The following is a 27935-nucleotide window of genomic DNA, read 5'->3' as shown; positions in this document are numbered from 1 at the left end:
TAATTCCTGGATGGCTCAGAATATGTCCTATCACCCAATCCCTTCTTTTAGTAAAGTTGTGCCATAAATTCATTTTCTCTTCAGTTCAATTCATTACCTCATCATTATTTACACAACCTACTCATCTAATATTCAGCATTCTTCTCACATTTCAAAAGCTTCTGTTCTCTTGTCTGAACTGCTTATCACCTGAAGCCAAGTTCCACTTCTGTACAAGGCTACACTGCAGACAAATACCTTCATAAAAGCCTTCCAAACACTTATATTCTATGTTAACAAATTACTTGTTTTCAGAAATGCTTTCCTTGCAACAAGAAGTCTGAATTTTGTATCAGGTATTTTGCTAACCAAATAGCAAAACTCGTCTACTACTTTTAGTGTCTCATCCTCTTATCTAATTCCATCAAATCACCTTATTTGACTGCATTCCATTAAGCTTGTTTTACTTTTTTTGGTGTTCATCTTATAACATACATGTAATGGACAGCAAAATATCTGATGATGGCCAAAGTACAAAGGATACAAAATGTAGACTGCCAATAGCAAGGAAAGCATTTCTGAAAACAAGTAATTTGTTAACATAGAATACAAGTGTTTTGAAGGCTTTTCTGAAGGTATTTATCTGCAGTGTAGCCTTGTACAGAAGTGGAACTTGGCTTCAGGTGATTAGCAGTTCTTTTCAAGACTCTATCCATTCTGTTCACCTGCTTTTCCAAGTCCTTTGTTATCTCTGACAGAATTACAGTGTCAGAGAGAACTGTTCCCAATAGTATATTCTTATTCTTCTGCTATTCTATATTCCCTTCTCTATTCCCGGCTTCTTGCATATTTACCTCAGATGAAACACTGGTTCATTTCACGCACAATTTATGGAAATGTTATCAAAACCTTCACGTGCCCTTCTTGCTATTTAAAACATATTTTGTATATTGCGAAACTGAAGTCCAGTGTTTTAAGTAGCAACTAATGAATAAGCAAAGTTAATGTACAGGTATTTTATTTCATATGGTAATACATATCTGAAAAGCAGCTGATTATTTAGCCAATATGAGAATAAGTATGTGGTCAAGGTGGCAGCGGAACTCCAACATGGAAATGAAGACTTAGTCACTGGTCACAATTTGTATGTTTTTACCTGAACTTATGGAAATAGTGTGTTCCATCTATTAAATATGCAACTACATGCAATAAAAATTCCATTACTAGAATTAGCACATACTTATTAAATTCACACACATGTTAGTACATGGATTCAATAAATGATGTAGATACATACAAAAACTCCAATAGAAAAATATTATAGTCATAAAAAAAGGAACTCTCTCGCTCTCTCTTTCTAAAATATATGCACAAATACACATTATAATACATATATTTGCAGACACTGACAAAATATAAATACAGTTTTAATAATACAGAAACCCTATCATGATTCTGCAATGGAAATGTCCAGGGAATCTGAGGGAGTTTTTTCTACAAAGGCCACAATTCTGAGTTGCACAATTCAGCATATCTGTGAACTGTATTCACTTAAATATATGTATTGCTAACTGAAATACTATTTATAGCTAAAACCCAGACTGTGGGAAATTTCACAACAGTCAAGTCTTTTTATATCTTAGAATAGCATTACATTTATGCTTCTGCAAACAAAAGAAACCATTTATAGTTGTATTAATAAAATTACAACTTCACTATTTCATCACTTCCTTCATTTTGAAGTTATTTTGTGCAATTCACAACATACCTTTAGTTCACAATAAACTTTCTAATCCTCAAATCACCTCAGAAATTTTTAACATCCTAATAAAAGCACAACAGACTAGTTTATGCAGCAGCATCTGCTACAGACAAAGAAAGTTTGATGTGTCACATAATGCCACTTAATTTCCTTATCAATTATGATAGTAACCCACTCAATGTACGAAGCTTCTTGCCTGACCACCGAAGTTTGAAAGTCCATAGAGAAAAATCCAATTACTAAACTAATAGACACTGCTGACAATGGGCAGTGGTTTTTTAAAGTTATGGATTAACATATGATCTGAACTCACAATACTATCTTGGTGTCCTGCACCTACATTTTAACATCACATATATCTGAATTACAGAAATATGTAATTATTTTCTGATATAAATATTACTGTTCTTGGGGTACTTGTAGAAGAACAGTCCTTGTGCCACCAGCATCTGTTACATTTACTTTCACATCTTCCACAATCTCTTCCAGTTTTTCTCCAATCTTCGAATTTCGGGTAAAGGACGAAGACCAAGAGTCATCCAAAGAAGTCATCATGTTGTCAACTTTATCTGCTAATAAATCAGGTGGTAAATCATTTTCACGGAAAAGAAATGATCGGGCACGCTTGGCAGCTGGAGGTTCATAGTCATGGTCTTCCATCTGGGAAGTTTCTCTGTTATTGGAGACAGTATCTGCTGCATCAGTGCTGAGTTGTTCATCCTGTAAACCTGATGTCTGGAGAAGAGTTCTTGATCGACCTGTGAAGGCAATCATTCATATCATTTCAAAGACAGGATGCACAAATCTCTACGCATAAATTGAAAATAAATTTCCTATGTCAGCTTTCAGGTGATTTAAAATTGGCGGTACAATGAGAAACTCTTACAACTTTTTGTTCTACTCTGGCATCAATACACAAAAACAACAAAAACATTTCTTTTCGGTTTGTGACACAGTAAGAAAATATTCTAAATGAAATAATGAAAATGAGAGAGTCCATTTAGACCACTATTTTACATATCTACATGACTGTGGCAATGAACTTTCATCTTCAGAATGATATTACAGATTTAACAAGTTTATGTCTACACTGAACCATCAAAGGCTTTATGAATTCTAAGACAATATACAGCAAATATCGTAAAATGAGTTTTTTAAAATATATTTGCTATCTGACTGCAAAATATCAAAAGCAGTTCACGTACAAATGATAAATCTTGTTTTGAAATAAACCTTTTCTTCAGAAACTGAGAGATTCCTCAATAGTGAACCATTAAAGACAGAACATATGAAACATGCCAGTACTTACTTTTATCTGAAAGGAGAGATGAATAAGTTGGGGAATATCAAAAAGGAAGGGTAGGTCACTCGGACACCAGGATGAGAGGGAGTAACCTGTAGTGAGGATGTGGTAGCAAAGAGTAAACTGAATATATGAAAAACAAAACATGAATTACTTTCAAACTGAGCATGCAAAAGGTAGGTGCAAAGCATAAAAATTTCAACTGCACACAAATTCACTAGCACAAAGTACCATTTTCCACTGCATTCTCTTGATTATTGTTGGCCAACCTGCGTTTGTACATTAAATACCCACGCACGACGCAAAAAAGCATTAAACCAGTGTGAAAACAAATATAGTTAGATATAAAACAAAACTAATGGCATATGAATGTTACATGGTTAGTGTGGAAGGTTTCTGCCCTCCTAAACATTTTTTTGGTGTGAAAGTGAATGAAAATGACAGAAAACCCAAAGGGCCAGAATTAAATATGCTGAACAAACACTTTGAACTTCAGAGACTAAAAGTCGCTCAAGCGAATTGTTAAAAGATATTGGCAGTCGCTAATCACGAGTCTCACTGAGAAATTACAGTGCAAATCAAGATCTGCCCTTATATTTATGATTGTACAATTTGAGAAGCAGACAGGTGGTTTTCACAATTGTAAATCATACTGGGCAATGCTTGGTGCCAGATTATTATTTAACAAATGTTCTCAACTGATCTTTCTTTGTTCCTGGAATCAACTATTAAAAAAAGGCAATACGAGTCCTCAGTAATTAAAAATGGACATGAATTCACTATACAGGGTATAAATACTAATTGTTTATAGCATATCACAGTGATAAAGAGGACAGGTGAGGTGCACACGATGGTCAATATTTTCCTACTCTCTGATGGCAAACTATTGGTTGTAGATTTTTTTAAAAAATGAATGAGACATTTTAGGAAAAGTGTTGTCGTTTAATTTCGCGTTGGGACAAGTTTTCACAAGATGCCACGGCTTTTTGAGTTATTCAAGGAAAATGCATAAAAGTGGCCTTAAAACGCACACCTACCTCCACAGAACCCCCCCCCCCCCCTCCCCTCCCCTCCCAAAGTCAATACTTTTAGTGTGCTGTTCATGGCACTTACCACTGAACAAAGATTTGTGATCACACAAATTACTTCCCATACTCGACCATTTTTGGTCTTCATTTTGTGAGGTATTATTACACCACCGGCTTAGCTGTGTACTTACAAACTGTAAAACTTATTTTTCTGTAAATTTTACCTCACAATTTTGTGAATTTTAACAGCTTAAAATTAAATCTTTTGTTTATCTGGCCCTCTTATTATGAAAGTATTGCACTTGTAGGGTTTAAGTTGAGATCAAACTGCAAATGAAACTTGTTTAAGCATAACATATACAAAAATCTTTTTTCTTTCAGCACCCTCAGAGGAAACTTTATTAATTTAAAGTTAATGAAATAGCCAACAAGCCGGTGACATATTAACCTTGTTAATGAAGACAGAAAAGGCTGACTACAGGGAAGAAATTTGTGTAGTTAGATGCTTTTGAACAGTGGTAGGACAGAATGCCATGAACAATATACTAAAACTCCTACTCATTTTTTCTCTAGGACCAACAGAATATTGAATATCTCACATAGCGCACATGCACCATAGCTTAGGTGGTTTGTGAAAGCCAATATGTGGCAGTTTCCCGACTTGATGGACCACAAGAGTCCTATATCAAATTATTTGGCTTGAATTCCTCTATGCTACTGCTGTACATTGTAAATAATTGTTGTTTACACCCTATACCAGATACAAAAAAGAAAAAGAACTTGTAGTCAGTCAGGAGTCACTAGAAAGTGACAGAAAGGAACACTAGCCACCACCCTGAGTATGGTGCTCATCTACAGCATAAATTTTAAGATATCAATTCTTTTGTAGTTAAATAAAATTACTAGTTATGCTCTTTGGTAGGGAAGTTGGATAATAAATTGAACAGCCCAAATTATAATAGGACAAATAGAGAAATAAATATTTAATTGATATGTTATAATGGAATTTTACCCCACATTTTTCACGAAGCTGTGCTTGTGACTACACGTTTGGCCATGTAATCTGAAGTTCCAAATGTCAATCTGGTCAATTATCACAACTAAGCATCTTTACAGAAATAGTATTACATTACTTGAAATATCAAGATGAAAACATGAAACAAATATGATGAAAGACTTGGCTGTGACTGAATCACTTGATGAAGACGTATATAAAAGCAAGATATTCTCAACTTTCAAATGAACACACACACACACACACACACACACACACACACACACACGGCACTGTGTGAGGGGAGGGGGAGAGGTGCTCATACTTAAACTAGCCAAACAGTTGTACCTTGAAAGCTAGTAATATTTCTGTGTTGTTATACATGTGTGTGCACAATATGCAATTCAATAACAAGTACGTCATCGTCTTTCTTAATTTTGTTTACAAAAACAATACTCATGTGATCACTGCCAGTACGCATCACTGCCACTCCATCAGTTTTGATGTTACGTGGATTTTAAGCTTGACACCCAAACACTGAATGATTCATCTCCTGACTCATTACTTAAGTTACCTTCATCAGCTTCTACTTTGCAATAGTTTTAGGAGTGTCAATGGCACAATAGACCCCTTAATTAAGTTAACTGCTTTTAAGCAAGACATGTCCTGAAAACAACCTACACTTGTCTACCTCACTGCTTCTGCTAGTAATATACATGAAGAGCCAAATAAACTGGTACACCTGCCTAATATCGTGTAGGACCCCCGCGAGCACGCAGAAGTGCCACTACACGATGTGGCACGGACTCAACTAATGTCTGAAGTACTGGAGGGAACTGACACCATGAAACCTGCACAGGGCACCCCAAACATCCGTTAAGAGTATGACAGGTTGGAGATTTCTTCTGAACAGCACGTTGCAAGGCATCTCAGATATGCTCAATAATGTGCATGTCTGGGGAGTTTGGTGCCCAGCAGAAGTGTTTAAACTCGGAAGAGTGTTCCTGGAGCCACTTTGTAGCAATTCTGGACGTGTGGTGTGGCATTGTCTTGCTGGAATTGCCCAAGTCCGTTGGAATGCACAATGGACATGAATGGATGCAGGTGATGCAGACAGGATGCTTACATACGTGTCACCTATCGGAGTCGTATCTAGAGATATCAGGGGTGCCATATCACTCCAACTGCACATCTCACACCATCGCAGAGCCTCCACCAGCTTGAACAGTCCCCTGCTGACATGCATGGCCATGGATTCACGAGGTTGTCACCGTACCCGTGTACGTCCATCCGCTCGATACACTTTGAAATGAGACTCGTCCGACCAGGCAACATGTTTCCAGTCATCAACAGTCCAATGTCAGTGTTGACGGGTACAGGCGAGGCGTAAAGCTTCGTGTCGTGTAGTCATCACGGGTACACGAGTGGGCCTTCGGCTCCGAAAGCCCGTATCGATAATGTTTTGTTGAATAGTTTGCATGCTGATGCTAGTTGATGGCCCAGTATTGAAAACTGCAGCAGGAAAAGGGTTGCACTTCTGTCACACTGAATGATTCTCTTCAGTTGTTGTTGGTCCCACTCTTGCAAGATCTTTTTCCTGCCATACCAATGTGGGAGATTTGATGTTTTACTGGACTCCTGATATTCACGGTACACTCGTGAAATGGTCGTATGGGAAAATTCCCACTTCATCGCTACCTCGGAGACGCTATGTCCCATCACTCATGCACCAACTATAACACCGCATTTAAACTCATTTAAATCTTGATAACCTGCCACTGTAGCAGCAGTAACTGATCTAACAACTGTGCCATACACTTGTTGTCTTATATAGGCGTTGCCCACCACAGTGCCATGTTCTGCCTGTTTACATATCCCTGTATTTGAATATGCACACCTATATCATTTTCTTTGGCGCTTCAGTGTATATTTCACTATGAGATCAATCTGTGGGGATAAGCAAACTGAAAATATGCATTGAAACTAGGACAACCAACTCTGTGGAGGCAGAGCGCATATACTTAATACTAACAAAAATGGACCAACTACATCTGAGCAAAGAGGAAGACAAAATAGTTATGATCTGGACTTTGAATACCTTTTCCAGTAACTTAAATATCAATTTTGTGAAAATAATTTGACAGAAAAGTGGCACCAATGTCAAAATAACTGGGAATCCACCACCAAGAATGACATACAAACTTTTAATGACAGAAAATACATTCTACTGTAACTTCAATTCCAATTCTCTGTTTGTAAGTCCTAACTGTCAGTTCTAACTGAGCTTTTCTTGTTCCTTCTGTGCCTAGTTCTTTCTTATCTTTTTTTCCTACACTGGTTTCAGTTACAGTGAAGGAGCTGCAATTTCTGAATTCTAAAAATTTGTGTAATTCACAATTAGTGACAAGTGCACATAGTGAAAATTAATGTGACACCAAGTGTTCAAGTTGAAGAAATGTAATGCATGTTATTCGGTTTTTGCGTGACCATTAACATTGTTTATTCTTTGTTTTTTGTCATTGCTATGTGTCTCCAGAGATATCACTCACTCACATTTTCCTTTATGCAGAGTTCGTTAAATGGTGGAAACAAAAATCTTGTTATAAGACCCAACGTTTATTGGTGGCCCTGAAGTGATCATAAGATAACCACACCGGATACCAGCTGAGTGTAAGAAACAACCTGCCATGCAACATGAACATGTAACAGTCACACCACATATTTCCTACTTGATTTACATAAAATACTAGACTTCACCAGCGGCAGCATCAACAACCGCAGATGACATGCCAGTGACGATGACAGTGAGCTGCACTGCAAAAGCCATCTCCACTCTAGCAATAAAATATGGTGCTTTGGTTCACGCAGCTGGAGAGCCAGTTTGTGCTGGCACATGTTATTGCTGCTAAGTCCAAGTATAGTTTCCTTGTTGCAGCACTAAACAAAGAAATGGCCACTGAAGTGCAGGACATTCTAGCCATGCCGTCAACAACAGAACTTTATACAGCTCTTAAAAATGCACTGATTGAGTGCATACCACTGCCTGAAACTAAGAGATCAGTGAAGTTGCTGCGGACAGGAGACATACGTGAATGCATACCATCACAATTAGTACATTGTTTGTGGACATTGGCGAGCTGCGCACTCAACAATGATGGTTTGAAAAACATGTTGTGGTTGCATCTGCCATCAGACGCACAAAAGACATTCACAGAGTTTGTGAGAGGACTGGACATGCTGACTGCATTGTTGAAATGTATCCGTTTGCAAATGTGGTGGCTGTAAGCCCAGAACCAGATAACGCCACCACAGTGACATTTACGTTTCAAGCACATCTGGCAGAACGTATTATACATGTTGCAGCTTTGCAGGTGAATAACAGCTGGCGACGACACTATTGTTGTCGCTCACCTTCAGCTACAAAATTATACTGGTCTCATAGACTGTTTGGCACAGAGGCAAGAAAGTGCAACTCATTGTGTGAAATGCAATGCGAAGTCGGTAATTATGACGACTGTCTCTGCCGGAGAGGCAATCATTCTTGGTGAAGAAGACATGTCCGTTTACCTTGTCATCCTCCTGCCTCGCTGCAGTCATGATGATTATCACCTGTTTGCACCAATGCTTCCACTATTCAGTCGTATGGAAAGGTAATGTTTAGCCCTCAACCTGGGTCTTCAACGTAGATTTGAACGGCAATTCTTAGCATCCAATACTAGGAGCAGACTTCTTGTCATTTTTCGGGCTGCTCCCAGATCTTGAACTCTGCCGTCTTCTGGACATGACAATCAGCCTATGCAGCCAGGGCCTATTTTGTCATTAAATGCGCTGGAGTACAAATGATAACAGGAGATTTGCCATGTATTAGATTACTTAGGCAGTTTCCAGAAATTATGTGACAGTCGCCCATATCTGCACCAGTGCAACATAATACAGTGCACCACATATTGACAATGCTAGGCCTGCCGATTCACGCGCGACCACAACATTGGAAACCCCAAAAGTTCACAGCAGTAAAGTAAGAGTCTGCCATCATACTGGCACAGGGAATCTGCCTATCTAGTAGCAGCTGGCCAGACCATACAGTGCCAAAGAAAACTAATGGATGGTGTCCCTGCAGTGACTATTCTCAACTTAAGGGACTACACCTGACCGATACCCTTTGTTGCATATTGAGGACGTCACACATAATGTCCATGATAAATGTGCCTTCTCAATGATAGATCTAGAGTGTGCATTCTACCAAATACCGGTTATACCAGAAGACAATCCCAAAACAACCATGTGTGCACCATTTGGACTTTTTGAACTCACCGGGATGTCGTTTGGTCCATGTAATGATGCATAGACTTCTCAAAGATTTATAAACGACGTGACTTGTGACTTTGAATTCTGCTTTGTTTACATTGACGATTTGTTAATAATGTCAGGGGTAGAACATCCAGAACATTCACATAAGCCTTTTGGCTGTCTTTGTGCACACATTTTGCTAATTAATCCAGTGAAGTGTGTTTTCGGAGCAATAGATGTGCAGTTTCTAGGCCACACCATTAATGACCATGGAACATGGCATCCACAGGAGAGGGTTAAGGCAATAGTCAATTATCCACAGCCAGAAACAATATGTGAGTTATGTTGGTTTCTGGGAGTCACGAATTATTATTGTTACTTGATTTCAAACCATGGACTCTTAGCAGCACCACTAAACGAGTTCCTATAAGGGACGCATAAATCCAGTGACAAAGTAGAGTGGACTGACTAAGCACTATCAGCTGTTGCTAAACTAAAATCAACTATTGCATATGTCAGACTGTTGACATCTCCCGTTCTGCAAGCACCTCCTGCCCTCATGGTTGACACTTCCGGGACAGCAGTGGGTACAGTGTTGCAACAGCAGATGAATCAATGTTGGCAGCTGTTAGCATTCTCTTGCACAGCAAAACTGGTCCACAAATGACTGAAGTATATGCAGCGTATGCTACCATTAAAAAGTTTTGACACATGCTTGAGGCGCAACAATTCACCCTGGTTATGACCACAAACCTGTCATTTCAACAAAGGCTTGACAAAGCTTCGCCATGCCAGTTCCATTAATTAGATTACATAGTTTACAATGGGCAATTCACAACCAACATTGTATGTATACACTCACAGGGAAAGGGACGTGCTGGCCAATGCCCTATCTCGCATCCAGGAGATTGCAAGCACCATGGATTACAAAGCTCTTGCAAAAGCACAACTCAATCTGGACTTACAAGAGATTTTAATGCAACCTTAAGCTCCGTGGATTACAAAGCATTCGCAACAGCACAACGATTCGACCTAGACTTACAAGAGATTTTAACACAACCTTCCGGTCTACAATTATGGCACATCCAGCTACTGACAACAAATGTATGGATATACTGAGCTGTGTCAATGTCAAGAGTATGCCCTTTTGTGATAACTGGTTTCTGCAAACTAGCCATCACTTCATTACATTAACTGCAACAGCAGCACTACCCAACTGGTCAAATGAGCTTTTGTGTGGCCATGTTTAAGTGCAGACTTCAAGACTTGTGTACATCAATGCACCACCTGTCAGTGCAATAAAATTACTCGGTACATTCTTGCGCCACTTGGTAAATTTCTACTGCCTAATCAATATTTTGAACACATATATCTGGATATAATAGGATCACTGCCACAATACAAGAGTTTGCATACTGTCTTACTGCAGTTGATAGATTTACACACCAGCCAAAGGTTTTCGCCATGGCAGATATCACAGCTGAGACAGTAGCTACAACCTTTTTCCACAGGTGGATCACTCATTTCTGAGTGCTTTTATGAACCACTACAGATCATGTCAGACAGTTTGACTCGTACGTTCAAGGCTCACACCACACTATGGGGAACAAAGAGGATTAGAACCACAGTGTACTACCCAGCAGAAAATGGACTGGTGTAACGATTTCATCAATGTGTGAAGGCGTCATTATATTGTCACAATTCACAGTGTTGGATAGAAACCCTACCCATCACTCTACAGGGCAGCCAGGCATCTGTAAAGGAGGATTAAGGGCCATGGTAGCTGAGATGGTACACAGGCAAATAATCTGCCCACTAGGCCAATTCTTCGGCAGTATTCCTAGTGAAATTATCAAATCATTGGGCTTCATCACTAAGCTATAGTCGCAAATATGCCAATTACATCTGGCAGCTATGAGGACATCTCATCATCCACTTCTTTTCGGTGAGTTGTCAAAGGCAAGCAGGTTTTCATTCAACACAACACTGTGCATATGAGGGTATAGCAGTCTTGTCATCCATTTGTTTTCAGTGAGCTGTCAAAGTGCAGGCGGGTTTTTGTTCGAGATGATGCCTTCCACAAACCTTTACAGCCACTTTATAATGGGTCTTACAACATGCTCAGCACAGGTGACAAGCAATTTAAGTTACATACTGAAGGAATTCCAGCTGCAATTTCAGTCAACAGACTAAGGCCCATTTACTACACCACTTATACCAAATGGGACAAAGCACCAATACAATTCAACATGGACACACCAACCCTGCACTCCACTCTGTGTCCTAGTGCAGGTGCATCACAACAGCTGTCAAGCAATTATGCTGGTAACACTTCAAGGGGCAAAACCAATCTAGTTCTTACATGGTTGGGTTGCCACATGCGATTCAACCGACAATACTGTTAACACAGGGGGGCAGGGGGACACTGTAGTGAAAGTACACAGAGTGGAATTTCTAGTGTGATGCAAGCACACCACCAGGGTCACAGAGTGGCCACAGCCAGTCACAGTGCACTGATGATGAGGGGCTGGTGTGAGGTAAGTCAAGTGCAGGAGTCCGGAGTTTGTGACCGGGTGAGGGCACAGCAAGCAAAGAGTGTGTTCCAAGTTAGAGGGGTGTAATACCTTGTTATTTGGTATTTGCATGACCATTAATGTTGTTTATTCTTTGTTACTATGTGTATCCAGAGATATCACTCAAGTATTAACTTATATCATTCACTCACGTTTTCCTGTATACTGTGTTCACTAAATATTGGGAATAAAAATCTTGTTATAAGACCCAACAAACTATTGTACTTGTGTTACTGATTATACTACTGTACTATATTAAGTAATCTATACTATATTAAGTAATCTATACTATATTAAGTAATCCACCTCCTTGGCCAAGGTTGCTAAACCATGCTTGTGAGATGGTGCTCAATCTGGGGTTAAGTTAGAATCCTGGTGGTGGAAAAAATTTTCACTGCCAGTATTTGACTGGCACGGGGAGGACACGTGATGGCGTAAAGCTCCTGATCGCCAGACTTTGAGCCAATGTCCCAGTTTACATACAATACCTCACTGCAGTGTCTCATAAAGTGGGGTATGTGACACTGCTGATGGTGAACCACTCGTTGGATGGGCACGTTATGCTTGGCAGCCCCCTTGGTGCTATTTGTGAGGAGCTGGCTACATGCCAGCACCAGGTTTCACACTCTCCCTTCTCTGATTCTCATCATCTTCATACAGTACAAACATTACACTCCACTTCATTCTATACACCTACCTACATGCAGTATTACAAATACTGTAAAGGAGCATGTTGCAGATAAATTAAAAGAATAAATAATCTACATTAAGTATCAGATCAAAGGCAAGCACCATTCATTATTATTCTCTGATTACTTTATCATTGTGATACTGTCACCAGAAATCAATATAGGGCAGTCAACGAGTACTCAAAACAGAAGAGTGCCTCATAAAAGATCTGATTTTTCCAAATTTCTAGTATGTTGCATGTAGGTGGTCTGTAGAGTAAAATCTAAGTTTCCAACCTTGGGAAAGCTGTGCTAATTTGAAGGAAACCAAAAACCTGCAAAATTTGACACAATTTTCTTTTTTAAAAAATAATCCAACCCCCTTCCCCGATCCAATGTTTGATGCCAGAAAGCACTCGGACCTTTCTTACAGAGCATTAAATTTCTTTCATTTTACACTGGTTAAACATATTTCACACGAATACTTACTAGGACACACAGCTTCAGTTTTACAAAATTTTTTAAAGAATAGTGGTACACGCCTCTGATGGTTGACATTTATCAACCTGAGAAGCCCCTTGCCCCCCCCCCCCCCCTCCCCATCAATGGAATGTTCATTTCAGCTTGGGATGATCAGGTCAGTTATGTTATTGGAAGATTCAAAGTGGTTTGTACACTTCTCATACCATTCTCCATCACAGCTTGGACCAATGTTCAAAATGGAGTAACTCCCCCAAAGTTCTGTGCTCTTCAATGTCATGCAAATTCAATTAGCATGATATGTTTTTCCATATGTGCAGTACTTATTTGTAACACTACTTCAACCCCCTTTTGACAAGGGAAAAAGAAAGCTCCTATCTTTTATGGTACAACCCTTCGTTATCTGACTTTATTTCAAACAGGCAAGTGTACAACATATCAAATTCTGAAGCAGGGGAAGCTTTCTTGTGACACTGTATGGTGGTGAGAAACATTGGATGATATTTGCTGACAATGATTCCCTAATTCAGCAGCAGAAATCCAAATTCCAACTTCCAAAACTGCTGCCCACTTAATAGGCCACCAATGCCATTCTTTTTATACCTACCTAAACATGACTGGGTAATTAAAAGATTCTATCGCTTTGGTGCATCTCTACCTCACATCTCTCAGACCCCTGTGACTGATCTCTCACTGCCAGTCCCCCTCCAACAAGCTCCAACCACCTATTCAGTATTTGTACTTAGTCCCATATCATTATTTTCTTCTTTGAATCAATTTTCTTTCTATTTTTCTCTCCCACATTGTTTGAACTTTTGGTATTCTAATTAATGAATAAGAAACAAGAACAACCAATGGCTCACTCACAGATGATTGCAGGCTGGTGCATAGGAACACATACAACATCCAAACACATCACTGGCTTTGGAGCTTCTGCGACTGTGGTCACAGGTAGGGGTGGGGGTGGGGACAGATCTGGGGCAAAGAGAGAAAAAGTGAGGGAGGAAATGGGGAGGCAGATGGCTCTCAATGACAGTTCGAAAATGCAATGTGAAGATTGCAGAGGAATGAGGTATGAGCCAGAAAATGTTCAGAGAGAGAGAGAGAGAGAGAGAGAGAGAGAGAGAGAGAAAGAGAGAGAGAAAGAGAGAGAGAGAGGGAGGGGGGGGGGGAAGTGGTGCCAAGGGAGTAGGAAAAGAACAAAGTAGTTGGAAGGAGGAGGATGAGACTGGAGATTTGCAATTCAGGTGAACTGGTGCTTGAGGGACATTACAAATGATACAGGTACTGAAATTTCTGCAGAAGTTTTCAATGTTGTAGTGTAGTGCATCTTCAGCAACAGGTGGTGAGAGTTTGCAGTTGGCCATAGTTTGGTAGCAGCCTTTCAAGCAGGTACACAGCTTGTTACCTGTCATAGCAACACGTAATACTGCACAGCAACTGTAGTACATCTGTCAATGAGATGGCTGCTTTAGGCCCTACCTTCTACAAGCTAGTAAACATTTATGGCCCAGCTACATTCAGAGGTGGTAGATGGGTATGTGAGACCTGTCTTGCGTTTGAGTTCTCCACAGAAGAATGATTCGTGGTTTGCAGGACTGATAACAGGAAATATATATACGGATTCACTAAGAGAATGTTGGTTGGATGGGCACAGGATAGCACTAGCTGGAGACAGGGATTTTAATTTTGGTGGAAAATTCACTATACTGAGGCACAATGAGAGGTGCTCAGACCATAGAGAAGGTGTATTCGGAAATGGTTCTGGATTTGCTGCACAAAATACTCCCTGCTTGTAAGACCCCAGCCAAGTTATCGACATATTTGCTTTCCACTGTATGAGATTTTAGTGGAGAGATTTTTTCACCTGGAATGAGCAAAATCTATCAAAATGGAGTTATTGCTGGTGGCCAGTGCATATGATAATGAACAGTTTTTATGGATGATGGAGACCAATGTCCAACATAGCAGCATGCTGACCTGAGAAGCGTCAGGTGAAGCAGTTTTGTAAGAGGGTACTGAGGTTCTTCATGAAAAAGGAGAGGTTGCTCCTTGGGGTTCAAATATTAAATATCTGCGCGAACAGAATTTTCTTACTCCTAATGCATTTCCTAGACAAATCACCTTCTTCCTGCCTGATTATACTAATCTGTGACAAATTAAAACACTCATTTGTCATTCTTCAGTGTCTGAATTACGATCTATCCCTTCATCTCTCAAGTGCACGTACCTCCTTACAGTCAAATTCTTAATGACAATCCCTTCTTGCTTTCCATTTTTTTAAAAAGAAAGACTTGCTCTGAAAACTCGACACTGAAGCCAATAGGAAGCCATAACAATAGTGAATGACAGTGATAAGTTTTTGTGCACAAAGGAAGCAGCCCAGCCAGTACATTACATGCAGTGAACAATATGTCAACTTTACACATCCTGGACATGCCCACAGTTATACAAGCACCATAAAGCTGTGATTTTAAAAATATTCTTTGAACTGAGTGTATTTCATGGTCAGAAAATTGCACAGCAAAAGGAATGACAATCATGCAAGGAAAATAAATTGAATTCTACCTGATGCAGGTGATGCTCCAATGTCAGAAGACAAGCCTGTAGTATCTTCAGATCCATCGTCCGCCATGGACCGTTGTCCAAGTCGCAGGCTGGGTGCCATTATAAGTGCCATTGACATCATAAGCACCATCAGGCAAGTGGCAGGCTGCACTGTTTTTACAGAGCTGCGAGTCACCAGCGCTTGAAGCCTCCTTAGCTGAGTTGTCAGAGATTGATTCTGAGACTGTAATATCTTAATTTTCTTTACAAGCTCTATATTCTCCTCCGTGCACGCTTTCACCCTAAAAAGTCAATTCTGTAATAAATGCTTCTGCTGTTTTTATGAAATTCATAAGTTTGAAATATAATTATAAGCTCAAAATGTGTCATCTTTTCATCTGCATCAGTGTTACTGTTTATTATTCAAATAATAATTTTTTTTTTTTTTTTTTTTTTTTTTTGTAAAGCTTAGTATTTTCCAGGTGCCAATAGCAAAAATCATGGCTGCAGCAAAATTATCTGCTGTTCATCTATATACACTAATATTTCATGAGGATATATACAGAGAAGTGTTCTGCTAGCAGCATGGGCAGCACATATGGAATTTTACTTTTATGTTTGTGTACCATAGTCAAATTTTAAGCATACCGTAATTCTGACAATAGCAGGACAGTTTATCACTAAGCAACTAAAAAAAATTCCTGCATTTTCATACTCGCCCTGTTGGTTTGGATTGCAATTAAAAGGTGCTTTTCATCTTCTTTATATTTAACTGATTTACAGACATAATTGATTATTAAATACAGATGCTGCAAATTGAAAATGACAAACAAGCTGCTAAAACTAACATGTGAGCAGATATCTCTAAAATTTAATCAGAAAGCATAAATTTTACAAATTCTTGTACGGCATCCTGTTCAAATCCCACCTCTCCTGCTCCCACCCCACTGTCACTGGAATGAGGTCAAAAGGCTCCAACTAGATAACACCGTTTTCATTTCAGCACTCAAAATATTTAATTGAAAGAGTTTCTTTTGGGTGAGAGCAATTACAGGAATGCAGCTGAGTTGCATCATTGACAATCACTTTTCTTTTGACAGCTGCACACCGTCACTTTCAAGGCAAAATTGCAGCAAGCATGTGATGTGCAAGGGCATTAAAAACTCAGTTTGCAGAGCAATTCCAGAAAGATCAAATGCACGCACGCACCCACCCACACTCAAAAGCGTGTGGAAGATGAACGACGTCAGAATTTACTAACAGTGAAAATTAGTAAGCAACAAGTCAGGTAGCATAAACTCAGTCCCTCTGTTTTTTGACAAGACAAAACAAGATTCCAGGCAGAATTTGAACAAAAACCTTCATCTTTATCTATCAGGTTACTCACTAACTTAATTTCACCTGCTTCCTTAGTAACACTATCCCAATAGGCGGAATGCATGCCAGAATCTCTGTGGTGTTATAGTCTACCTTGCTGTAGTATAAGCTTCCACTCCTCAGTTTGGATTGAATAACTGACAATCAAGTAAAGCCTCTTGTGGTGGCCTGAAGATATAACAATTGAGCAGGGCTGGGCACGATCTGGGCTGAATATAAGGCATTTCAGAACTTTTAAATCAAAGTAGTTAACAGTTTTAAAAACTTGCAGGTATGCATTATAATAAAACAATAATACCTTCTGCAAGATTATGTTTTACTTTTTGGTGAGAATTACTGTGTTCTGCTACTTGATCAGCACTTCACTATGTCATACAGCATTCCAAGTAATCTTTCAGCCCTTTCATATCCAAAAACCCTCTTAGAATCACATTAGCTATGAAAGACTGTCCCTCGAATTTATTTTTTGTTGGCAGTAATGAGTGTTTTCACACAATTCTCTGGCATCTGGATTCTAGATTTTTTGTCTACTGTGACTTATTTTTAAAAGGCAGTCTTCTTCATTTCTGTAACATTCCAGTAAACTATGGCCCATAGTGTGCTCTGCTGTCAGTTCCTGTGATAACTATCTTGCATTGGTCTTACAGAAAAACAGCATTGCTTAAATGATCTGAAATACATAACCATGAAAAATCTGTAGAGCTTACGAAGTCATCAATGGACCCTCATTTGCTTATCAGTAGTATCTCGTGTTATCACTGAATATTCCATTCAAGACACCATTTGAAGGGCACTCAAATCCCAGTTATCTCATAATATGTGGGTAACCCTTTTTAAATAGCCTCATCTGCTTAAAAGCAGTTCTACATAACAAGGCATTGGGCCTATGTATTGCAAGCCGACAACGTGTTACCAGCACATGAGCTCACTGTTCCTCGTTGTTGCACAATGCAAGTGGTGAAGCCATTTTTTACAGCCAATTTTGCACAGTTTAAGAGTCATGAAAGAAGTTTGTATATGTGGAAGAGGCCTGAAGACACAGGGAGGTATCAGATAGTAAGACAGATATTTCAACCAGATTTTTAAACACACATTTTCAGGGGCAGATGTGGACACTGACCATAATTTATTGGTTATGAACTGACAACACAGGATTAAATAGGCCAAAAACAAGGCACAGCAGAATTCCTTGGATAGCATGTGAGACACCGAATTTAATTGATGGAAGGAGAAAATATAAAAATGAAGCAGGCAAACGGAACCATAAACATCTGAAAGATGAAACTGACAAAAAGTATAAAATAGCTAAGCAGAAATGATTTGAGGGCAAAGGCATGGTGTAGAAGCATATATGACATGGGGAAAGACTGTTGCTTCCTTGAGGAGGATTAAAGAGACCTTTGGAGAAAAAAGACATAGCTATATGAATACCAAGAGCACAGATGGCAGACTGATATTAACTAAAGAAGGGAAAGCTGGGAGATGGAAGGAATATGTACAAGGGCTACAGAAGAGAAATGAACTTAGAGGTAATATTACAGAAAAAGATGACTTTTGGTCAGGCTTCACTGTGACTTGTTATTAAAATCAAATAAATAATAAGTTTATTGTTAGCAGTTGCAATGTATTTATTTACTTTCAAGGCATTTTTCAGAGGTTTAAACATCCATCAAGGGGATTTATGTGGATTAATATGGGACGCAAGTGTCATGTTACGGCTTTGGGGGAACCTGTGGCATTGTCTCCAGTGATCATAGGCACCTTTTTCTATCTTGTTACATTGCATACACCACCACACTCGGTAAACACTAGTGTATCTTTTCATTCCTGTTCTCTGTTATACATGTAATGCACACACCATGATTACCTAAAACTGTTAATACTTCTCCACACTTGTGTTACATCCAACTTCATAGTTTTAAGACTTTCAATTATAAGAATATAATCAATTTCTGAAGAAACATTTTATTTTAAAATATTTTAAATTTGCGGCCCACAAAAGCTACGTGATCTTCAAAATTCTGTTTAAATGCACTCATATCTATTTTTCTAAGGAATATTTTACTTTTCCGTTTTATACTTTTTAAAGTACCACATTCCAGAAATTTCAATCTTAAAATGTGAAACTGTCAAAATTCTACTATTAAAGTTTAGTTGTCCTATTTTTTTCTGTTTCCAAAAGTGTATAGTTTCCCCATAATAACATGTTAGTTTATGAAATATTCAAATTAGAAAATTTAAATTTCCAGGAAATTCTTGGCAGGCCTTGGAAATCCCAGTGCACATTAAAATATCCATTCCACAATTATGTCATTTAAAAAAAAAATCATACTGCTTATAGTTAATCAATTTCACATTAGTGTATAATTTGCTTTTGTATTTTTCACTTTGGTTATCTTTTATATTAATAAACATAATGGCCTTGCATTTTAGTGCATTGTCAGTTCTACACCACACATATCTTTATACAGATATCGTATACAAGGCTACAGTCAGTACATTCAGTCATCACTCACTACACAAACTTTGATGGCAGAAAGTCTTGGGTGAGCAGTTACAGTGTTGAGTTTCTGTGTTAGCTGTCAGTGTCGCCACTTTTAAAATTCCGCTAAACCACTCACACATTATGTGAAGTGCTGACCTGTAATATATTAACTGTCAAAATTACTAACTGCAAACCTCATCGTAGCTTTAAAGCAATAAATGAAAATTAAAGAAATAAGTGAACTTGACTGTGTTGTGATGTTAAGCTATTATTCACTACAAAACCATCTGTTCAAGTAATTAGCTAAAGGAGATTGTGAAGACTAACATCAACAAGACTAATGAGGCCCAAAAAGAGGTCTGTAACTTTACACACTCCACTTCCCATAACTGAAATAAAGTAATTTTCAAGGTTTGAGATGGATATTTCAGTATTATAATCATTCAATTTTTTACTCATACACATTATTTTCTCAAATATAGACACTTTCAAGAGAATCACGCCTTTAATGCACTCTCATTTTTTAAACCAACTTATGAACTGACAATTGCTGCACTTTCTACTTACTACATGAAATTCTAATAGCATCTATCCAAAAGTTAAAAACACAGATAACTGTATCAAAAGGAAAATTCTATCAAAAGAATTACAAATTTATGGGACAAAATTTCTGACCAGTGCTTATTTCACAGGAAATGTCAGAACTGCCGGTAGACACATATAAACTAAGGTTTGTTCCTTGGGTAGGAAAAGGAGAGACTAGGGAATGCCACCCATGCCCCAGGTTAAGAGGAGCCCATCTGAGAAAGTGGGCACACATACACACACGTGCACACGCACACACACACACACACACACACACACACACACACACACACACACAAAACCACAGAGGTATTCTGCTGCCCACCCAACCTATGCAATATCCTTGTCTTGCTCCCAACCCCTTGCCCCATGGTTCATATCCTTGCTATAGATCTACATGCAAGACCTGTCCCATGCATCCTTCCACAACCATCTTCTCCAGTTCTGTCACAGATATCTTCTACACTATCAAAGGCAGGGCAATCTGTGAAAGCAGCCATGCAATCTGTCAATTTAGCTGCAACCACTGTGGCACATTTTATGTATGTACGTCAGTTAGCATGTGTCTGTCTGCTTAAATGGCCACTGCCAAACTGTGGCAAAAAGACAGCTGGACTATCCTGTTGCTGAGGATGCCGCACAGCACAATCCGCTTGCCGTCAATGACTGCACCACAGCCTGTGCCATCTAGATTCCCTAGCAACATCAGCTTTTCTGAATTGTGAGGTTTGAACTCTCCCTGCAATATATCCTTTGTTCCCACAAACCCCCTGGCCACAACTTTCACAAGTCACCATCCACCACCTGTGTATCCCCTTCGCTGCTCCCACTCCCACACGTGCCTTCTATTCCACCAGTGCACCTGCATAGTCCTTTCCACTTCTCTACTTCCCTCCTCTCCCCTTTCCCCTCCCCCCCTCCACAATCTCTCCTCCCTCCTCCCAACCCCCCCAGCACAACCTCCTGATGCTGCACCTGGCAGACCATTATTGTGTCACTACGACATCCCTGCACACTCTGACATGCAGCACTAGCCTTCTCCTACCCCTGCCTTGCTATCCCCCTCCCCCTCCACAGCCAATGCCTCTTCTGTACCCCTCTATCCACCCCAACAAAGATCGCTGATCATCTGAGATCCAGTCACAGATGGGCCTTGGTACCCACAGACAACAGTAATTATGCTTGTGCAAGTTATGCAATTGCAAATGAGTGTGTGTTTTGTTTTATATGATTGATGAAGAACTTAACCTGATAACTAACAATACCTAGCAGTCCTTTTCCAATAATCCTGTCTGCCACTTAGTGCCTCTTCCCTGAAGTGTGTCTATGACCCATTCATCAACTGGTGAGTGTTTGTTAGTCCTCGTTTATCATGCCTTCATTGTTCTTTGCAATCTGGAATTTCCAACTTGAACATTATAACTTTAAGAAAAATTCAAAAGAGTTTATTGCATTCATTACCTGTCTTCTAATCCATCAATATACTCTTTCTTCCTTTTTCGTGAATCCTGTGCTGAGATTTTATTCCTTATTTTGCGCCTAATTCTCTTCAATTCACGCTCTTCGTACTTGGTTAATGGATAATGTGTTGGCAAATTCACTCCCTCTTTCTGCAATAGGCGTTTCTCCTCAGCTGAAATATACATTTGGTGTCAATTAATATAATGGCAGATAAAAAAGATCAAATAATTACACAATTACAAGGGGGCAGAATAACTCTTCAGGAGGTGATATTCCACTACTGACAACATCCAGAGTTAAAATTGCTAAAGACATCGACGTGACTAATGCTGTGAAGAGCAGATGGTTAATAAGGTGCGGCTTCACCTAACATCTGATGAACATTTAAAACTGTTATCACAAAGTGCTGGTGTCAGTCGGGCGAGGGTACACAGTTCCCCAATAGCTGACAAGCTGCTCTTTGCAGTAATAGTTATGTGGATAACAAGAAAACAAAGGGAGTGAGAAAGATAAATTAGCTGCAATGAGACCATATTTTTAAAAAAAATTCACAAATTGTGAGGAAAACTATGGTTTGGGAGAGGTTATAACCACATATGAGATGCTCACACCTTTCGGAAGGCAATGTTCATTTGTTCAAGATATACTAAACATACCAGCAAACTACATCTTGAAATTGTTTACCATATGCAATGCTACAACACTCTCTACAGCATCAGTTGAGTTATACTGTGGGACACAACCCGATGGCCCTTACAAGGTGTCAAATAAGCCTTATGACACTGTACATTGACTGGCAGAAACTCTGAATGGATCAAATTGGAATCTTACTTTTGATAACTGGTATACCAGTTATCCACTGGCAGTCTCACTTTTGCAGAAACATACAACTTGCATTGGAACTCTGAAATCCAGGAATACCGTGTCTTCACTGTTTGGATACCAGAGAAATATCACAATAGTGTCACATGTGCTGTTGCAAAACAGTAATTCAGTGAAGAAATAAAATTTTGTTGGAACCAGCTGGGAGCATGCTAAGTGGGTACACAACATGGCGTAACCTACGTCAAACTCAGAAGAACGGAAGTAAAACAGACAGGGAGCTTACTGCCCCACAGTGTGCGAGAAATAATGCCAGGAACCCGATTCAGCACTTAGACAACAATGCAGAGCAGACGCAACAATCTTCTATAATGAGGATACATTTAGGAACTCCGAGTGCTGAAAGGCTCAGAAAACGGGAGCACATTTGGTCACCCATATGGGGAGTATCACGTCACTGACTGCTATAAAAGCCTAGCCTTCCTTCCACTCACTCTCAGTGTGGTGTCACCGCTAGACACCACACTTGCTAGGTGGTAACTTAAATCGGCCGCGGTCCTGTAGTACATGTCGGACCCACGTGTCGCCACTGTGTAATCGCAATCCTAGCGCCACCACATGGCAGGTCACAATACACGGACTAGACCTCGCCCCAGTTGTACGGACGACATAGCTTGCGACCAGACGTACGAAGCTTTCCTCTCATTTGCCGAGAGACAGATTGAATAGCTTTCAGCTTAGTCCATAGCTACTACCTAGCAAGGCGCCATTTGTATCAGTGCTTATAGCTAACGAATATTCAAGAGAGATGTATTCCAAGGATTCATTAAAGTTAAGTATAAAAGAAGCTCCCTTCTTTTCTTTATAGTTTTCATCCAGTATCCTGTTTCAGACTTCACGCCCGTCTGCGTTAGTTTAGCGTGCACCTAGCTACCTCATTGTGTCTATGCTGTAGGAGCAAGACACAACATTATTTGGCGACGAGGATGGGATGCCGCGCCCACGTTGCTTTACTTGATTGTACTTTGCTCTGATTTGCTTGTGTCATGGCTTCGCCACAATCTCCAGATGTACTGTCCGAATTTTTTCGCTTGCAGAATCAGCAGACGCAGGCGTTATTGGAAGCCCTTGGACAGCTCGTCCAGGGTCAACGTGCGCTGCAAAACGATGCGGCGGCCGCCGCTTCTTCGCTACCGCTGCTACAAAACGCTGTTGCACCTCCTTTTCGGCCATACGTGGCGGCCGAAGAGACCTGGCACGAATGGTCTCGCCAGTTCAACTTTCACCTAGCAGCATACAGAATTCAAGGTAAAGAGCGGCAGCCGTTTTTGCTTTCTTGTGTCGGTGTGTCTACCTACCGTGTGATAGTGAAATTGTTTCCCCGACGCGACGTAGCAACTCTGTCCTACGAAGAAATTTTGTCTGCTTTAGATGCCTATTTCAAAGAAACAGTCAATGTAGTTGCAAAACGGTATACGTTCTTTCGTACAATACGTACGGCCGGTCAGACTAATAGGGAGTGGGTTGCAACTTTGCAAGGACTTACTAGGGAGTGTGCCTTTGAATGTGACTGTGGCCTCCCTTATTCAGATACTATGGTGCGTGATGCAATAGCACAGAACGTTTCTGATGTTCGCATACGGGAACAGATTTTGAAACTCGTAAATCCCTCCCTTCAACAAGTGATAGACATATTGGATAGGCAAGACACACTTGACTTTGCTCAGGCATCATTTGAAACTTCGCCAGCAGTGTGTCACATTCACCGGCCTGCCGGGCCCGCTGCACGGGACGCTAAACGGCCCTCGCGCCCGTCCGCACAGCAGCGGCAGCCTACCTTGCAAACACGTGCGCCGCGTAAGCAAGCAACTGCCGCGGTGTGCAACTAGACATTCGCGTGAAAATTGCCCGTCACGCCAAGCTATTTGCTTTTACTGTCAAAAGAAAGGACATGTACAAAGTGTTTGCCAAAAAAAGCTTCGATCAGACAATCACAATAATTCCAGGCCCTTTGCTTTGCGCCGGAATCGACCCCAGGACAATCAGGCTCGTGGACCTTCACCCATGGACATTCATGTAGTTCATTCCCACCCGTCCAGTGACACTTTAGCTAACAGTGACTGTGTTCGTCCCACCAAAAGTGTGCGTCGACGTCGCCGAAACTCCCGTAAAGTCGCAAGTGCTTCTGTACCTGTATCAGTTCAAATTGCACGTGACAGTCGCTCTTGTCGTCAGCAGGACAATAAACTTTTTGTGGACTTAGACTTTGACGGCAAAGTGATACCATTCCAGCTCGATACCGGAGCTGCAGTTTCATTGCTCAATCACGACACGTACAAACAACTGGGCAAACCGCCATTGCGTGCCGCCAATGTTAAGTTACATAGTTATTCAGGACAGCCGATCCCTGTGTTAGGACAGTGCAGCCTTATTGCAACATACAAGGGACAGACAAAACTTGTATCATTTTACGTTCTTCGTTCTTCTAGTGCTGTGAACTTGTTTGGTTTAGATTTGTTTCAATTGTTTAATATGTCTATAGTAAATCAGGTCCTATCAGTGAATCAGACTGTGCCTTCCGCCAGTGTTTCTAGTCTTTGTGAAGAATTTGCAGACATTTTTGCACCGGGCCTTGGTTGCGCTAAGAACTATGAAGCGCATTTGGAACTGAAAGACAACGCGCAACCGAAATTTTTCAGAGCGCGCAATGTTCCCCACGCATTGCGTGATGAGGTCGCAAGAACATTGCACGATTTAGAATCTCAAGGTGTAATTGAACGTGTGCAGGCTTCTCTTTGGGCCTCACCCTTAGTCATTTTGCCAAAACCTTCCGGAAAATTGCGACTTTGTGTGGACTTCAATGCAACTGTGAATCCACAACTTGTGACTGCTTCTTTTCCTTTGCCCCGCCCGGAAGATCTTTTTGACAAACTGTGCCCGGGAAAATATTTTTCAAAATTGGACCTCGCAGATGCGTACTTGCAGATACCTGTGGACGCAGAATCCCAGCGCGTCTTGGTGGTAAAAACGCATCTTGGCTTGTATCGCGTCAAACGACTGCCATTCGGGTGTGCATCCACACCTGCTTTCTTTTAGCATTAATTCCAAACAGGTTTGTGCGCAATGCTTCTTCCATTTCAGCTCCGCTTCATCGCTTACGCCGTAAAGGTGTTCCGTTCGTCTGGACGACGGAATGCGAACGCGCCTTTCGCCAGTTGAAATCGGCGTTACTTTCAAATACTTGCCTTACGCCATTCGATCCCCGAAAACCTCTTTTGTTGATGGTCGATGCATCGGATTTCGGGATCGGTGCTGTGCTTGCGCACAAAGATGGCTCGCATGATCGCCCTATTGCCTTTGCGTCAAAATTGCTCTCATCTGCGCAACGAAATTATTCACAGATCGAGAAAGAAGCTTTAGCTCTCGTGTTTGGTGTTACCAAGTTCCATGACTTCTTGTATGGTCGTCACTTTACCATCATCACGGACCACAAACCTTTGACATCGCTTTTTCATCCGCACAAGCCTGTACCTCCACGTACAGCGCAGAAATTCATTCGCTGGTCTCTTTTTCTCTCGCAGTACCGCTACGATATCTTGTATCGGTCCACTGCTAAGCACGGAAACGCTGATGCGTTGTCCCGTTTGCCTGTTGCTGAGGATAAAGCATTCGATTCTTCCGAACTTGCTTGCATGTTCATTGATTCGGAAACCGATGACGTGGTCGAATCGTTTCCGATTGATTTTCGTCGTGTAGCTACAGCCACAGCTGCTGACCCTGTCCTTGCTACTGTCTTGCGTTTTGTTGCTACGCAATGGCCCTTGTCAAAGTCACGGATCGAAGATCCTTTGGTTCGCCGTTTTTTTGCTCACAAGGAGAGACTTTTTGTACGACGTGGTGTTTTGTTGTTGCGTTCCGATAATGATCAATCCCGAGTCGTGGTCCCACGTTCGTTACAGTCCTCTGTCTTACGGCTTCTTCACCAAGGACATTGGGGTATAGTGCGTACGAAACAACTTGCTCGTCAGCACTGTACTTGGTTTGGAATCGATGCTGCGATTACGAATATGTGCTCCTCTTGCGTGGCGTGTGCCGAACAACAATCCGCACCGCCGCGGAAATTCTTTGCATGGCCGAACGCCACTTCCCCTTGGCAACGCTTGCACATCGATTTTGCTGGTCCATTCTGGAATGCTCGATGGTTGGTTGTGGTCGATGCTTTCAGTAATTTTCCTTTTGTTGTCCGGATGTCTTCCACGACGTCTTCTGCCACAATCCAAGCCTTGTCTGCTATCTTTTGCATTGAGGGTCTTCCGCAGACTATTGTTTCCGACAATGGCCCACAATTCATGTCCGCAGAATTTCAGTCATTCTGCAAGGCCAATGGTATTCAACATCTGACATCCGCGCCGTTTTCGCCTCAGTCAAACGGTGCCGCTGAACGATTGGTCCGGACTTTCAAGTCACAGATGTTGAAATTGAAAGAATCGCATTCTCGGGAGGACGCTTTGTTACTCTTTTTGTCATCGTATCGCTCTCAGCCCCGCGATGGTCGCTCGCCGGCTGAATTGCTCCATGGTCGATCTCATCGCACCCTGATGTCTTTGCTGCATCCGCCACATCAGGTTCCTGTGCAGCGGCGGACTCCTGCTTTTGCTCCTGGCGACGTTGTCTATTATCGCAACTATCGCGGTTCACAGCGTTGGCTCGCAGGGCGCATTCTTCGCTGCCTCGGCCGCGCGATGTATTTGGTTTTGGGGGCCTCTGGTGAGGTGCGTCGGCATCTCAATCAGCTGCGCCTCTGTCGTCGCCTGGGTTCTGCCGCTCCCCGTCTGCTTTCAGCGACGGAGCCGTCAGGTCAGCGCCCTGGGGACCCATCTACTGGCTCGCCTCATCCCCAGGTGTTACCGACGCTGCCTTCCATTTTGCCCCATGGCGTCGCGCCGCCGCCGCCGCAGCCGCCGCCGCCCGCAGCGGACGCTTCGCTGCAGCCGCCTGGCGCCTCCCTGGGTCACGCGCCGCCGCTCGCTTCCCGTGCCCAGCCGTCCTCCACCATGGACCTCTTGCCCGCTCCGGACCAGGTGTCGTCGTCGCGCGTCGGCTTCCCAGACCACATGGAGGTCGACCCTTCGGCCCCTATTCCCTCCTGTGTCATTAAATGCGCATACACCTCATGTTGACGTGCACCCTGGACTAGGTTTGCAGGCGTTTCCTAGCTCCCCTCGGACCGAATGGCCGGGTGCGGGTGGCACAGCCTCGCCTGTTGTTAGGCTCCCCACCTCATCGCATACGTCAACATGGGGTCCTCCCCACGGCGGGCGGAAGCCTTATCTCACGACCGTTCGCCGATTTGCGGGGGAGGAATGTGGTGTCACCGCTAGACACCACACTTGCTAGGTGGTAACTTAAATCGGCCGCGGTCCTGTAGTACATGTCGGACCCACGTGTCGCCACTGTGTAATCGCAATCCTAGCGCCACCACATGGCAGGTCACAATACACGGACTAGACCTCGCCCCAGTTGTACGGACGACATAGCTTGCGACCAGACGTACGAAGCTTTCCTCTCATTTGCTGAGAGA

At 41.5% G+C, this 27935-nt stretch overlaps 1 protein-coding gene across 1 annotated transcript in view; it reads right to left on the bottom strand.

Moving 5' to 3' along the window:
- Nucleotides 1-980: 980 nt before the first annotated feature.
- LOC126198698 (cyclic AMP-responsive element-binding protein 3-like protein 2) overlaps nucleotides 981-27935 on the bottom strand; it is an 82688-nt gene continuing 55733 nt past the window's right edge. The window contains exons 4-6 of the mRNA XM_049935198.1: nucleotides 21533-21704; nucleotides 15646-15926; nucleotides 981-2499 (exon numbers count right to left, since the gene is read on the bottom strand). Coding sequence (XP_049791155.1) covers nucleotides 2141-2499; nucleotides 15646-15926; nucleotides 21533-21704 — 812 coding nt within the window. The 3' untranslated portion in view covers nucleotides 981-2140. The remainder of the gene's footprint in view (nucleotides 2500-15645; nucleotides 15927-21532; nucleotides 21705-27935) is intronic.

The sequence above is a fragment of the Schistocerca nitens genome, chromosome 8 (genome assembly GCF_023898315.1).
Source record: "Schistocerca nitens isolate TAMUIC-IGC-003100 chromosome 8, iqSchNite1.1, whole genome shotgun sequence".
NCBI lineage: Eukaryota > Metazoa > Arthropoda > Insecta > Orthoptera > Acrididae > Schistocerca > Schistocerca nitens.
The sequence above is the reverse complement of the archived record's forward strand: the minus strand, read 5'-3'. Positions and strand labels throughout refer to the sequence as shown.